This window comes from Populus euphratica, unplaced genomic scaffold (assembly GCF_000495115.2).
Source record: "Populus euphratica unplaced genomic scaffold, PopEup_1.0 scaffold1.1, whole genome shotgun sequence".
In the NCBI taxonomy this organism is placed as follows: Eukaryota; Viridiplantae; Streptophyta; class Magnoliopsida; order Malpighiales; family Salicaceae; genus Populus; species Populus euphratica.
This window is the reverse complement of record NW_011499845.1, coordinates 1,825,218-1,841,977: the sequence shown is the minus strand read 5'-3', so window position 1 is coordinate 1,841,977 and position 16,760 is coordinate 1,825,218. Positions and strand designations below refer to the sequence as shown.

At 31.6% G+C, this 16,760-nt stretch overlaps 1 protein-coding gene across 2 annotated transcripts; it reads left to right on the top strand.

The window, feature by feature from the left end:
* The first annotated feature begins 8,095 nt into the window (after positions 1-8,095).
* On the top strand, positions 8,096-12,566 carry LOC105141912 (leucoanthocyanidin dioxygenase-like). Of its 2 annotated transcripts, none has more exons than XM_011049420.1 (3): positions 8,096-9,676; positions 10,004-10,256; positions 12,108-12,566. In XM_011049420.1, exons 1-3 carry the CDS (start codon positions 9,180-9,182, stop codon positions 12,351-12,353), a joined length of 996 nt encoding a protein of 331 aa, XP_011047722.1. In that variant the 5' UTR covers positions 8,096-9,179; the 3' UTR covers positions 12,354-12,566. The 2 variants fall into 2 exon arrangements, with proteins under 2 accessions (XP_011047722.1, XP_011047646.1); XM_011049344.1 differs by having other exon boundaries at positions 10,004-10,334.
* Positions 12,567-16,760: the final 4,194 nt, after the last annotated feature.

The following is a 16,760-nucleotide window of genomic DNA, read 5'->3' as shown; positions in this document are numbered from 1 at the left end:
TTATATATATATATATATATATATAATCTGGAATATCTGCACCAGCTTATACGTAAAATCTAATTTCTTGACCCGTCCTTTGCACGCGTACAAGAACTTTTTTTATCCAGGTATTCTTGCCAGCCTTTCTCCACCACCAAAAGTTTTCTAGCTCTGTCACTTGAGCATCCACCATTTCCCTCTTGGTGTGCTTTATATTTAACAAAACCCACTTATAGCGTGACCCCATCAGTTATATTTTTAGGACAGTCCGTCGTCTTTTTCATTTTTCTCAGGCCTACCCTTCACTGCTTTTGAATCTTTAACACGAAAAGTTTCTAAAAAATATTGAATTCCAAGACCACCGAATCCCTGTTTTATTTTCTCCTTCAAGCTGCCACGGGTGCTAACACAAATACTGTTTCTTGGTTGGTGATCATGGAGGGCGAGAGTAGAATCGAAATCCGGGTGTGATCCATCCCTCTCTCCGTGGATTATCGGAAAATCACCAGTTTAAGGAAACATTCATGTGATCTGAAAAGCTCACTCCCACCGCTCTAATTGAATAATTAAAGAACATAAAACAATATTTCTAGTGTTTAAAAGTAAACTTTGAAAATATATGCTAGTACCTATAGTACGATGGATGGTTCTTGATTTTATTTGATTCGTCATGCGAAAGCAACTTGCCTAGTCCTCCTGCGTTTTTGGGGGTTGCGGGGGAACTCTTGCTTCATGTTAAGAACAAGTGAGCAGATGATGAGAACACGACCTGGAGACCTGACCTATGTTAAGTACGCACGGCTGCACTGCTAGTTCCATGTCCCTATCATGGAAGCCTGCGAGAACTGCAAAATATTCTGGCAGACACTATATGTCCTTAGTCAATCAGATTAAAAGGAACAGAGAAAGGAAACTACTGGCATATGTTTATCTGGATATATGAAACAACTGCTGCTGAAATCGACGAGTATCTACCTTGAATTTTATCTTGGATTCTTGAATGACAGATTATATATATTACCTACAGGCTACAAGGTTCTTAATTTATAATACCACTTAATGCTTGTAGAATTGTGATTTATATGATTTAGCAATAACGATACTCGATCGATCGTCGATTTCATCCCTCGTGCATGAGCAAGAACACTATTGAATTATAAAATCATCGGCACAACTATCTTAAATAATTCGATCAAATGCTAATTAAAAGTAAGGTACAAATTACCTTTAAGTGTTTTATTAAACGAAGCAGATAGTGTGTGCGTGTCAAAACCAGCAAGCCATGCAAAAGGAACAATAATAATCATAATAATAATGTATTAAAAATTTAAAATTTTATACAAATATATCTATATAATACAACTACATATCTTGAGTTAATTAGATTCAAGCAGGTTTTGGATTGCATATTCTATTTATTATTTATTGGATAAAATAACTATATAAAAACATATAGAAAGCAATGCAGAGAGACCATGGAGTTTAATTTGCTTTCATTTATGGTTGTAATCAACAAGTGAGGGTTGTTGGAAATGAAATGGATTGCATTGAGGAGGAATAAAATTATTGGCAATTAACCCCGAGTGAGTTGCTATTGCCTCATCAAGCACATTCTTCCAGTCACGTGCACTGTTTATACAGCTGGCGTTCCGAAGACCGCACACTGAAGTTACAACTTATCAAATGAAAGCTGAAACATGTCCTATTTTTAGATGATGGCCCTGGAAATTATAAATTAAAGCACATGACTTGCGTTGGAAATTTATGATTTTATAACGAAGGGTATTTTGGGGGGGAAAGGTACAATCTTCTTTTTAATCAGGAAAAGAAAATAAATATTCGTATAGCTTTTCCTACGAAAAAGTAAGATTTTTTTTGTTTTGGAGGTGACATAAAGATGGTTTGCTGGGTGTGAACTGTCTGATTAAAGAGGTTGGTGGCTTGATAAGTCGACGTCTCATTTCAGCAAGCACGTGCTCTATATAAGTATAATGGCTTTTTGCACGTAGAGGATAAGTACGAGTCCACCACGGATTCACAGAATAGTTATTAAACCGGGTTGACATGGTTAGAAGATCGATTTTAAATTTTATAGCTTAGCTTGTAAAAATTAAAAAAAAATAGATTTTTAATATTTTATTATGAAAAAATCCATGTAAATATAAATTATAAATATTTTAAATAATAAAATTTTAAAAAATATTTTAAATTTTTTTTATCTCACATTAAAAAGATATTATATTAAACTTTTAAGTTGAAGTATTTAAATAAATTTTTTTATTTCACATTAAAAAAATATATTTTTTTATTAGTAACGTAAATTACATATAATAATAGGTTTCAATATCATATTAATAAGATATAATTTTTTAATAAAAATATAGAGCATATATATAAAAGGGTTTTGGATTTTATATTAAAAAGATATTATGTTATCTTTTTACGTTGAATTAGTATTTAAATCAGAAATTTTTTTATCCTATATTAAAGAATATGATTTTTTTATTGGGAATATAGAGTATATATACTAAAAAGTTTTAAATCCCACATAAAAAATATAATTTTTTCCATAGAAACATATAATATATATGTGAAAGGGTTTTAAATACTATATTGAAAATATATTATATTATCCTTTTAATTTAAAGTATTTAAACTAATTTTTTTATTTCATATTAAAAAACATATTTTTTTTAGAAATATAAAATATATATACTAATGGATTTTAAATCTCATAATTTTAGAAAAACCGAGTTTCTTCCAGATTCTCCAAGGTTATTTAGATTCTTGGTTGATTCGTCAAGTCAATTGGATTTGACGGGGCTGTTATTTCAATTGATTTTTTATTAAATCTAGTTGATTTGGGTTTAGTAGCAGGGATTTATAGTGATTGTTTTTAAATTTTATTTTTAATATTATTATATTAAAATAAATTAAAAATAAAAATTACTTTAAAACAATTTTTTTATGGTTTTTTTTTTAAAAAAACACTGTAAGTGAACAAATATATTTTAATGTGACAACCGACTAATTGTACTTGATGCGAAGCCTCTCTTCCGCACTTCGTCCGCTGGATAATAGTCATGCCAGGATGTAGCCATCATTTTTATTATTACTTTTTTTTTTTTTTTTAATGTTTCCGATTATATATGTGCAGCTGGCAATTAAAGGAAAAGTACGAGTGACATATCTTGATCATAACTCTCGACCCATTTATATAAATAGTTTTTTTTTTTCTTATATAGCTAAAAAATTAAAAGTTAAATACTGGATTTTACCGTTTAAAAATGAAAGATAAGCATGAGCCGCTCCGCGTATGCCCGACTTGAACATGGCAACTGACTAATTGTCCTTGAAGCGAAGAATGCTCTCTTCCATATGTCTTCTGCTGAGTGGTTGTGAAGAAAATAATATTTTTATTTTATTTTACACGTTGCATATGTTTGTGTCGTGATTACATGTGCACGTACGTAGTTACTAATCAAAGAAAATATAGAGTGACGCGAAGTCTTAATTCTTACCCTACTTTTACAAAACATTTAGATTGTACTATTTATTATATATATATAATCAAGAAAGTCATGTGCTGGGCATTGGGTTTGACGTTTAAAAATGAAAAATTAAATGTTATTATTATATAGTTATATCATAATTAATTTTATGTTATTTTTGTATTTTTATTTTTTAAATATTTTTATTTGATTAATTATTAAAATTATACATGTAAAATTTAGCGCGCGTCAGGAGTCAGAATAACTCGATCATGATAAAATAATTAATGCATGACTGTTTATTTATACAAGGAATATCTGGCTTGATGGCTGAAGTCATGGGTATATGCACTGTTTTTGAGCCACGCGAGTTAACATGATGTAACAAGGAATTATAAGATTCTCATTAATAATCCAATGTAGTTTCTCTTTGATTGCATTGAAAAAACAGATTAATTTAATCATTTATATATGAAACCTATGCTGAAACATATTAAATAACCCACTAGAAAAAGACATAACAATCCATCTAAGTGCAAACTTTAATATTAAGCCTCGACATTAATCCCGATGATGTCCAAATCCGTCCTTCACGAGGACATCTACAGTCATCGTTAAATAGTAAACATATAAAAATAAACGAATCAATTTGTTTTGATTGATAGAAAAACCATCCCGTAATTAATTGAAATATTTATTAAGACCTGGTGAACAATTCGTAATAGATAGAAAAACATTATTACAAACCATAATGCATTGTAATATTGTAGAAATTATATTTTAGTTACTTAAAAAATAATTTATAATACAATGTATGAAGTACACAAGAAAGTATGATTTTCCATCATATATTTTTTTCTTTTTTCATTTTCCTCGTATATATTCATGAATATATTCCAACTTATTAATGCTGCACAGGTTTTATACCATCATATCTGTATTGATTCATTTACAAGAAAAGCCCGCATGTTAATGTCAGATAAATATTAATTATAGGCTTATTTCGAGTGACAAGTGAGTTTATTCTTCATGCTATTCAAAGTTTGATCTCGATGAAAAAGTTCACATCACAAGAAAATTTAATGTATCTTTTTTTTTTCAAAAAAAGGCACTATTTGGGCGCTGATGACTCCTTTAAAATTCGTCTAAATGAAATATTGAATTTCGAATTAGATTGAGAATATGATCACCGTTAAAAAAACTGATGTTGTCGGAATAGTAAAACGACGTTCCACATGCAGTATTTTCTATTTAATGCATGCCAAATTTTCCTATCAAAATTTGTGCAATATCATATTTGCCACCGGGACGATGCACAGTCCACCAGATACCTTCCACTCTTCTACTGTATGTAAAAAGCATGAGATAACTTGGTTCACATATCACAACATGCACAGATCCCTCCCCCTCCCCGACCTTTTCCTCCCTCCCTCCCTCCCTCTCACATAAGCCAAGTCCCGAAAGAGGGAAATGAAAATAGAGGTGAGCAAATGCTTTGTCCCTTCTGTACTTTGTTCGTTCTCCAGGCTTCTTGTAGACCTTTTTCTTAATTTTTATTATGTTTGGATAGTGGATTAATTATAAGCTACAAAGGTCAGTTCAGGGTATCGCCGACAATCTCCGGTCTTTTATTATGGTTGTTGATAAAATGAAGGTAGAAGCTACCTCCCTACTACTAGATTGCTTACAAGTCCAAAAAAATGACTATCCGTACATTTTTACCCGACTAAGTTAATCTGGGTCCCTTTAACACACACACACACGGAGTTTATTCACAAAATATTTTCAATCCCCGTATGGCTTTAACCGAGGATGGAAATTCCAAGCCGGGTGCACATGATCCCTTGCAGACATTTTTATCTCTATACTGTAATCTCATTTCATTTCTCTAATTTTGCTGCGATTAAGTGCATCGATCATTGTCTCTTTCCTTATGTTTTTTTTTTAAATCTAATTAAGTTCATAAAAGGGTCTTTTAAGCTAGTCAAGACTCTAGAATCTCGTATGATGTTATTAATTATTTAATGGTATTCGGTTAATTTCATCTATAATTAATCTTGAAAGTTGCACAAGTCAAATGTACAGTGGATATCACAACCTAATTTTTAAATTTAAAAAAATAAAAAAATATTTGAAAATAAAATAAGGCAACACAAATTAAAAGTTTAAGAATGAAATTATTAAATTTAAAAGTTAATTTAGTCACTAATTAAAAAAATTAATAAGTTTAAGAACTTAATTAAACTTTGGATTAGTTTTAAGAGCTTAATTAAATAGGGATAACTTTAAAGACTTAATTAAATTTTAATTTAATTAATTAATAAAATCATATTTTTAATTAAATATATATCAAAGTTTGGGATTGATTCGAAATAAAATTACAAAAAATTAAAATTTGAAGATCGAAGTAAAATGATGATGGGGTTATTTTTGAAAGAATTAAAAGTTAAAGAGCCAGTTAAGAATCCAATTGAATAATCCAAAAACTAAGGATTACTTTGTAAATGATGCTATAATCTAGTGATCCAATTGCAATTGATCCAGAGGTAAAATTAAAAATTTATTTTCATTAATTAGGGACCTAATTGTTAAATGTCAGAAGTGCGCGGGTCAAGTTGAAAACAATCATTTCCAGGGATACAAACGATGCTGTTTTGAACAATTGTTCATCGCCTTCTTCATCTCCAGGCCAGGGACCAATTCAACAGGAAACCAAAACCCTTTTTGGCCACGTCTCCCATGAATGTCTCCTCAGCTGCCATTTATCTTCCAGAGGCCACACTGAACAATCCTGCAATAGCAGGATTGTTATTCCCCTGTTTCTTCTCAAACAAAACGGAGGTGTTCGTGCCTCACGATCGTGGGGCACGAACACATGAACAGAGTCCATCCTCTGGCTTTATAAAAAGCCAGAGAAGGCCACAAACAAAAAAAAAAAATAGAGAGAGGAGAGCGAGCAGGAGGAAAGACTGCAAGAAAATGCAAACAAAAAAAGAACAGACAAAGAGAGTGTAGAGAGAGTTAAGAGAAGAGAGAAAGGAGAAAAAGAAGAAGAACATAGACACAGAGAAAACCGGTGACCAGAAAAAGCGAAGATAAGAAGAAACAGAAGCAGAGGGGAACATTGATTAACCAACCCTCCCTCATCAAACATCTTCGTCTCCAAGCAGCGGCTCCCGAAGAGAAACACAGAGAAGACCAAGGGATAACACAGAGACGAAAAAGAAACGTCGCCCAACCAGAGCACCGATCGCCCAACCAGAGCACCGATCGCCCTCAACTTCATCTTCATCTTCAGGAGCAGCAGACCAGGTAAGTTTCTCTTCTTCTCTTCCCCAGCTTTACAGTTTAATTTATCCTTTGCATTATAATTACGCTACCGTAGTTGTGAATTATAATTCACACTACTGTAGCTGTGGGTCTTCACTTGGAAGTCATAGTTTCTTCTCTCTTCTTTAAATTTCTAATTGAAAGTGCAACAAGAAAGAAGCTTCCTTGAAAATAGAAACATCCTCTTCCATTAACAATATATATATATATTAATTTAAAATTATTTTTATAGTTTATTTACTTATATCATAATCAAGAATATTATTTTTTTTACTATGTAATATTTATCAACATTATAATTAAAAATATTTATAATTAAATATTAATTGATACAAAAATAAAAAATATTATAAACAGAATATCATAACATAAATTTTTAATAATTTAAAACAAAATTCAATATAACATGTCTCAGATAAGACATTTAAAAAATAATAATATATTTTTTTTGAGTAAATAATTCTATATTATAGAATTTTTATTGATCGATTAGAGTTTTTAACGATGATTCTTTAAATAAAATATTTTTTATTTAAAAAAATATTTTTTTTTTTTATTAATTTTCTAAAGTCATCATGATATTAGATGCAGTAATGCAAATTGAAAAAAAAAAAGAAGGTGATTGTCGCCTTAGCTAAAATTATATGTTTTTCTTGTGTGTTTAATACTTTGTTAATGTGTATTCAGTTAAACTCTAATATACAAGTTATATAACAGTTTTTTTCGGTAGAAAAGTTAACAGCTTATTACACCATATAGATGCATTAAAAAAGACAGCATATAATCTGATAGGATAAAAAGAAAAAGAAAAAAAAGACAGCATATAATCTTGAATAAAGAGAGTATAATTACATTAATTCTGATAGAACCAAAAAACAAAAATAATACTAGACGGCCCCTCGGTAATTGTAACGGAATTGGTATTGATTTATACACGACGTAGTACCATTGAAAGCATTGTCATGCTGTAATTAAAAAGAAAAAGGCCATTTCATTCTCAGTGAAACCATTAATCATACGTAAATCCATAAACAGGAGGGTGATCGAAGCTTGCGTCAACTTGGGAATGGAGTGTTATCTAATTGACCGATTGAAAAGCCATGGTTATCCACACGATTCATTGTCTAGTTATCTTTCGTCCCTGGAATAGTTTTTGTTTGACATGCAAGTATCTGATTCAGCGCCTCCTCTGGTCTATAAGAATATCTCTTTTATTGATTACATTTAAACTAAGTATATTTTAACAAAACATTTAAATTATATCGACGCGTATTTTGTTTACATATATTATAAATAAATAAATAACGTCATAACATGTTTTGGTAATCATGTATTATAAATTTAGCTTGCATATTTTGTTCACAAGTTCCCACCATTTAATTCATATCACTGTTCTCGTGTTTCTAGCTAAAACAATCGCATTTACATATTTATCAAGTATTAAGCTCACCGAGTAACTGACAAGATCTTCTTCTTCTTCAATTCTTCTGGTAAACTTGAATGCCAAATAGAGAGAGAGTGTGAGCTTTCAACACTTATCATTATTAATCATTGCTGCCACCCATTCGAGAACACTACTTTCTCTTGAAGTGGTTCTATATTGGAGGATGTGGATTACATCTAATGAAAGGGAGAGCAAACAAAACGGAGCACGGCGCCGAAATTTAGAGTCCCCTTCATACATGTGTGGTCATGAAAAGAGTTATGAATGGTTTTATTCAATATTAAAAAAAATAAAAAATAAATCGCTAAATTTATTTTTCTTTTTTGGTTTCTTTAGAGTCGCTGAAGTATTGGAATGGGTCTTTTCGGTTTATAAAATAGATTGGTAATTGGAGTATAGTAGAAGATGGGACGATACATGAACTCCTGCTTGCTCATCTCTATTTTGGCTCGTCCACAACCACCCAAATAGAAAATAGCAGAAGACGCATGCGGGCACCACACATTTGACACTTTTGCTGCAAAAAAAACACCCACACACAAGAGTGAAGAAGACAGTTGTTTGTCTTGCTCCATCTCAACCCAAATTCACACAATATGCATATAATATCTGGATATATATTATCATGCCTCCATTCTTATATTTTAAAACATAATAATTTGCACGTTCTCTTCCACGTCAATTTCACTTCCCGAACGCCACTATCCTCCCCCCACCATAATTACCGCTCTTTACATTCTTCTCTCATGCCCCTCTCCCTCCCTCCCTCCCTCCCTCTCTAGTTTTTTGGGAACTAAGACGGCTTTCTTTCATCGTCTTACTCTTTCGCTCTCAAAACTGATTGCTCATAAAAGACCATGTCTGCTGTTTCACGGTACCTATTATCATTTATATAGAATCAACCTCGGAGACCAAACCTAGCTACAAACGTTATGAATAAGCTCCATGATTGGCCCGAACCAATAGTTCGTGTACAATCCTTGTCCGACAGCGGCACACCCCTAATTCCTGAGCGATATGTCAAGCCCCCGATAGAGAGGCCATCCATAAATCCCACTGCTTCAATGGATGTGAACATCCCTGTTATTGATCTTGTCGGACTATACGGTGATGATCATGCCCTCCATGCCGCTATCCTTGACCAAATTTCTATAGCATGCCGGGAGTGGGGATTTTTTCAAGTTATTAACCATGGTGTTAGCCCTCAATTGATGGACCGTGCTCGAGAAGTATGGAGACAATTCTTTCATTCGCCCATGGAGGTTAAGCAAGCTTATGCAAACACACCCAAGACTTATGAAGGTTACGGTAGCCGGTTAGGGGTTGAAAAAGGTGCCATACTTGATTGGAGTGATTACTACTTCCTCCACTATCTTCCTTCAACATTGAAGGACTGTAACAAATGGCCTACCATTCCAGCTGATTGCAGGTATATATATATTTCAATCCATTTCCATAACATATATATGCGCATATCTTTTTGGTTCTTCATACTTTTTAGCACACTAAAATTACATGAAGCCGTCTCAAGTTGCAAATTCGACGTGTCATATTGATTTCCGATATATGATACATCGTACCTGGTAATTGACTGCACTTTTGCCGGCCACTTATAATTATCATTACATCTAAACGTTGGTTATCAACCATATATTTGGATTTTACCTAACTACCATTTGGTTTATTAATTAGTTATCTTTAATACCGCAATTTCAATTTAATTAGTTTAAAGTACCCTTTACCAATTAATTTGTAGGGAAGTGCTTGATGAATATGGTAAGCAATTGGTGAAGCTATGTGGGAGATTAATGAAGGTTTTATCAATAAACCTTGGATTAGAAGAGGAACGACTTCAAAATGCATTTGGCGGAGAAAATATTGGGGCATGCCTCAGAGTTAATTTTTACCCCAAGTGTCCTCAGCCTGACCTGGCCCTTGGTTTATCATCGCATTCGGATCCCGGTGGCATAACCCTTCTCTTGCCAGACAATCATGTCCCCGGTCTTCAGGTTCGTAAAGATGAGAATTGGATTACTGTAAAACCAGCTCCACATGCTTTTATTGTTAATATTGGTGATCAAATTCAGGTAACCTACGCTCTCTATTTCTCTCACTAGATTATCTATAAACGAAAATCTCTCTCTCTCTGTTTGTCTGTGTGTGTATATATATATAAAAATTATAGTATGTGATTTCCCTAAATATTTTATGCTATTGAGTTGAGATATTTTTTGATATGATATCAGAATTTTGATGATTAAAGAATCATGAGTTTGAATATTATTATCCTTATTTATTTGATAAAAATTAAACATAAGGTAATAAAAATCTATACAAGTTTTAAATTTAAAAGATTTTTATTTGAGAAGATATTTTAAAAAATAATATAAATATTATATTTTAAAATCTCACATAACAGTTTAATTTATTAAATTGAGATGATTCTGAGATGATTCAGTATATGTATATATATATATATATGTATGTATCATTTGGTTGAGAATTGAAATTTATTACATGCATAAGGCATATATGTTTTTTTTTGGTGGATAAGTGGTGAGTATTTATGCAACGGGTGGTCCAAAGTTTATATAGTAACTTGTCATTTGGTCCCATTTTAGAATAGGGACGAATGAGGGAGAGTGGTCTCCTAAGTGATGAAAAGCTTGAAGTATGCCCTTTGGAGCATCGGATGAGCTATCACACTTGTTAAACTCGTCCCTGGTTTTGCCTGGAAAATCAGCTTAGAATTTCGTAGATTTGATTACCTACTTCAGATATAACATAAAATCAATCCAAAATTAACTTTATTTGTCTGGTAAATTAACTTGTGATTTAATTAAACCAGTCAAAATTTAATTTAATTTTTTTAAAAAAAGTTATTTTAGTTTATTTTTTTCTTAAATTAGAAGGATATTATTTTGAGGGAATTGAGTGAACACATAGATCGTGGCCAATTTTAATAATTTGGCATGAATACATAGTTTCTTCTCTTAAATTGTGGATTAATCTATAAAGTTTCTCAGATTCCTAGAGAGGGGGGAAAGCATATACAGCTTCTCGTTTAGACCTACATAACCAGTATTGTTCTTCCCGCTTTCAGAATTAATTAAGAAGATCATACATAGACCTCCCGCTTTTCTTCTGATTTTCACAAATACAGATGAGTTATCCCATGCCACGTTTGAAACATGTTGAATAGGATACAGAAAACATATATTTAAACAATTGTAACAAAAAAGAAAGCAAATATATAGGTCTAGTTAGTTCTTGCAAGGACGCATATAATAATTATTACAATTTAACTTATCTTAAGATCCTAACTACCATCATGGCTTATCCCTTATTAACTACCATTCCATTCAAATTAATTATATGTACCATTTTTCTGCCTAAAACAATATGGAAGCCACCTAATATATTCTCCATTGTAAATGTCTTCGAATGTTAAGTTTTGTCAATTGTCGTTATTTAACTTACAATGAAGTGGCTGATGAAGTTAATGGAAAGCGTTGATAAAAAATAAATAAATTACTACATGAGGAACCTTAATTGAATTATTAAATTATGGAATCTAAATCAAATGATCCCTAGCTGGGTTCGTACTTTTAGACTATTTGTTTGGTTCCCGTAGATTTCATTAGGGTCGCAAAGTTCACAAGCAGTCTAGCATCTCGTTCCTTCCATTTGAGCAATTTATTCCTTACCTTTCCTGTTTTTATTTGGTTTTTTGAACGATGCCAAGTGATTTAAATAATATATAATATAATTAATTGACCGTCGCAAACTCACTCTCATTCTGAAGTGATGCACGTAGTAAACGAATTTGTTCTTTGTTTTCTGATATTTCGTTTAATTAGGTGCTAAGCAATGCAACTTACAAGAGTGTGGAGCACAGAGTGATAGTAAATTCATCGAAAGAGCGAGTCTCTCTTGCTTTCTTCTACAATCCAAAGAGTGATATCCCCATAGAGCCATTGAAGGAGCTTGTGGCGCCTGACAGACCTCCACTGTATCCAGCGATGACATTTGATGAATACAGACTCTTCATAAGAATGAGAGGTCCCAGTGGCAAATCCCAAGTGGAGTCTCTAAAATCTCGGTGATGATGGTGACGATAATATTGAGGAAATTAATTTTTGCTCTAGATAATTTATTACATTATTGTAAATCACAAGCAAACACTCCCTTCATTGGTTAGAATTTGAGTAATTATACATCTTGTAATCATAGAGGAGAATGCCTTGAAAAAAAAATCGTGAATCTATGATAGAACTAAGCGGCAAGATAAGTACAAAATGAGAAAAAATTATTCTATACTTCCATTTCTCGTTTGAGAAAAATTTGAGCCCAAAAAGATTCCAATTACATCTCGTGACGAGATGCTGTCCCGCCTAGGAACCGTTGATTAAGGCAACAAATCACTGTTTAAAAAATATGTGTGTTTGACATTTAATTGATCAACGAGGCACGCACGAGGCAACACTAAAATAGCAAAATATTGCATAAATAATTATTGAGTCAATTATAATCTAGTCTTTATAATTTATCAAAATAAATAAATTAAATTTTGTACTTAAAAACAATTAAATAGTTTTTTTGATCAGTGTTAACCATACTTAGTTTAATTCTTCTTCTTCTTTCAGAAAATGCTTTCTTTTCTCCTCAAACTTGTCATCATTAACTTTTTTTTTAATCATTTGTATTTTTTAAAAGCTAAAAAAATCAAATAAATCGAAGATTAAAGAAACATGAAATAGACAGAAGGATTGATTTATAAATAAATGCCAAAACATAAGGATTAAATAACAATTATTAAGACCATGAGGATTAATTAATTATTTTTGCTAAACTACAGAGTTATAATTACCCCTGATTATTTGTCCTTGTAATTGACAACTAAATTTTTTAACCTTCTGCTTCAAGACTTTTCAAAAAGATGAAGCGAGAATAAATATGTGTCACTGATCTAAACAAAGGTGGTGGAGCCATTTATTTTGTTTATATCCCGTAGACTGAAGCACTCATACATCACTGATTTATTTCTGATTGAATGAAGTCAAAGATCAAAGAATGCCATCGTTAATGACAACTTATATTGGCATTATCCAATTTTATATCATTTAAACTTTCAAACTCGCAAAAGCCGTGTCTTTTGCATGTATGTGAGGTTTTGTAATCTTTATTCGTCTCTTTTTAGCTTTATCTCTATCTAAATGGACAAAGACATAATATATTAGCAAATTAATACAAATACATACATAATTAATATTGAAAATTAATTTTTTATGCATAAACCATGTTTTAAAAGTCAATTTTGTCAACTATATATATGGGTTAAGTTTCTTGTTGAATTGTTATAAAATAACCAAAAGATCACATTTTATTGTCATGTAGCTTTAAGATCAAGATCATTGCCTTGTAATTGAAAGGACTTCACAAGATTTTTTTTTTACTACAGGCAGATTGCATGATTTAACAAAATCTTTATTTGTATAATGAAGTTAACATATCGACAGGTTTTTTAAAAAGAACATTTGAAAATGGCTGTTGAAAAATAGTGTCAGTATTGTTATCATCATGAGGCAATTTTGGGTGGCCTTTGGCTTGTGATCACTGTGTGGTGCTATCTACGAATCGCAAAATCCAAGTCTTAAATTAAGGATTTACAAGTTGTGTCTAATCTTTGATCGATGTTGATGTTTCTTTAGTTTGGTGTCCCACTTTGGTGCAAAGTACTGTATCTCGAAACAGCAAAAGCAAGAATTTGTGGTATGATATAACCCTGACGCGATATGACATACAGCGAAAATATCAGACCACCCACAACAAGGTTTGGATCCTTCGAATGAAACCTAGACTCAATCATCTAGTTCAATATACAAATACCCCATAAATATTCTGAGCTATTACTTGTCAGAACCTAAAAAATGGGATGCAAGTGATCAGAGGGGGTGTTAAAGCACATGTCTCTCATCTTGATAAGACTTGGACTTTGTATAAAACCTAGACTCAAATAATTGAAATTGTAAACCCTTTTTTTCTTCCAGATTCTAACAACAAAACATGACAGCGGTAGATGGAAGAATCACTACCACGTACAATACCATAAGGCTGCAATTTTGATGGTTTAAACCACCACGTTCAATGTTCCTAAATCGCCTTTGTTGAAGGACGAAAATCGCTGTTAAACCTTTTCGTTTCCCAAACGAACCATTACAGGGAGGGAGGGAGAGTTTCCTTGGAGTTTTGAGAAAACAGGGCTAAAGAGTCAAATTAAAAAGGGTTAGTGTCGGGTGTTAGTTTTTCGATGTCATCTTGAAATCTTATATAAAAACATCAAATTAGAAAATAATTGATTCCCAGTTGCTGGTATTATTGAATCTTGCTGTGTAGAAATGTGTTGCAACTTGATTGTCAATCTGTGACAATAATATGAGGCAGTCAAGCAAGAGACAAAGTTCTCCTATATATCATTATCTTCTAAAATATGACTTCTACGAGCTATATCCAGTAGGATCTCAACATGTCTGTATCAGTTGGAATTAGACAAAAAATAACCAGGATTAGGTATTTGGAAGTCTGTTCCTCATGTAGGTGTGGACTTCTATACTGATTTTTTGCGATTAAAAGAGATAAGAAGGTCGTAGACAGCATTTGAGATGAAATGATATTATTGACTATTTCAAATAACTTTCCTCACCATTATAAGAAAAGAAGAAAAAATAAAATCATATTGAATGTTATAAGCAGAAGAAACGATAAATTTCATCTACCAGGTTCTGGATCCAATCCCCTCTCTCAAAATTATGGATTAATTAGAATAAGCATGACTAGTAAACTATTTAGTTCACATTATAGCAGCAAAAGCAAACGTAATTGCAAACTGTTCATCCCAGCCTTTCAACTTTAGTAATATCAACGGGATTCTACATCGAACTAATCTCCCCACACCCACAGCTACTGCAATGCTCCTTTCAAGGATCAAGCAATTGATTGTCTGGTGGAAGGAAATGTGGATACTATCCTGGCTTTCTTTTCCACTGAAAAGACACTTTGCATTCACGTTTGTCCCCTTTTGATTCATTCTTTGCCGAAGAGTCCGTCAAGCACAGCAAACAATTAATCACTGGAGCAATGATTTGCAATTAGAATAGTGCCACGTTCAACCTGTACCCATAAATTGTACTTTATTGTCTCTGTAACTGTTTCGTTTACTGTACAAATTGCATTTTTTGCCGGGTTCCAAACAATTTTGTCTTGCTCGTACTGCTTACTAGGAAATTCAATTTTACATATATTTATCATTATATCTTGCCGTTCTGGAGGGATTTCATGTAATTATACATCCTTAAAAATCAACAGAATATATGTAACATATAACATTTAAGCATTTTATGTGATGATTACAATCTAATATGAGAACCGAAGCCCATAGATTCACGGTTTGATTGCTACATATATCTGCAATTTCATTTTATTCATTTTACATGCAAAATAAATAATATAATTTATTTTAATTATATCTATTTTTAATTAATTTATTATTATTTATAAATATATTTAAATGAGAATATTGTTATCTTATATATTATAGTTTTTGGATATGAGCTAAGTCTAATTAAACTTTTTGTGGAAACACATGTGTAAAGACCTTAAAAAAAAGATGCAACAATTCATTCACGGTTAAGCTTAACACTTTATAGTACATTGATTTATAATTATTTTCTTTTTTAAGTTATTATTTTTTTAAATTTAATAATTTTATTTTTTATTCTTAAAAAGCATACAACAACCAATTAAAAAAAAGATTCATGGATGATCTTTTAATCCATCTAGATTTCTATTTGGATTTATAGTTGGAAGCAGGATCGTCTGGTAGATCCAATAGAAATTTAAGAACAACTAGCATCTTCCTTCTTTTTCAGTGTCACCTTTGTTTTAGTTTCATTGTATTTGAATTATTCCGCTAGTATATTTTAGTGAGTAATTATTTTTTTCATGTGTATTGTTAATTTATTTGTAAAATCATCAGTAATTTGTTTTTTATTAATAATGGATTTATTAATAATCTAGAAATTACTGATAAGGTATTTTTTGACAGCTTGTATCTATTTATGAATCTATTAATAAAATAATCTCCGATGTCGTATTAGAGTAAACATCAATATAATTTTTTGTTTTTGTTGAAAAAATAGTTAAATGTGGTAGTGTTTTTTGAGTTTTTTAAAATAGTGAAAAAGTAGAAAACATTCGTTTTCAAGAAAAAGAATTCATTTTCCATTAGTAAATGTGTTTTTTTAGTTTTGTATTTCCTAAACAAAATTTAAAAAAAAATAAAAATTTTTGACAAGCAAACACGACCTCTATTTGTGATAATTGAAAATAATACTTTTAGTCATCCCGCAGTGCCTTACCTGCTCACTGGGCTTGCAGGATGTTCAGTAGGCCGTGGGGATTAGTCGTGGTGTGCGTAAGCTGGCCCGGACACCCCACGTAAATAAAAAAAAAAA

What these genes read in the sequence shown, in the direction of transcription:
- LOC105141912 (XM_011049344.1), top strand. Translation starts at nt 9,180, where the DNA reads ATGAATAAGCTCCATGATTGGCCCGAACCAATAGTTCGTGTACAATCC. An exon ending in ACCATTCCAGCTGATTGCAG is followed by an intron (nt 9,677 to 10,003) that starts GTATATATATAT and finishes ATTAATTTGTAG; the next exon opens with GGAAGTGCTTGATGAATATG. An exon ending in ATATTGGTGATCAAATTCAG is followed by an intron (nt 10,335 to 12,107) that starts GTAACCTACGCT and finishes TCGTTTAATTAG; the next exon opens with GTGCTAAGCAATGCAACTTA.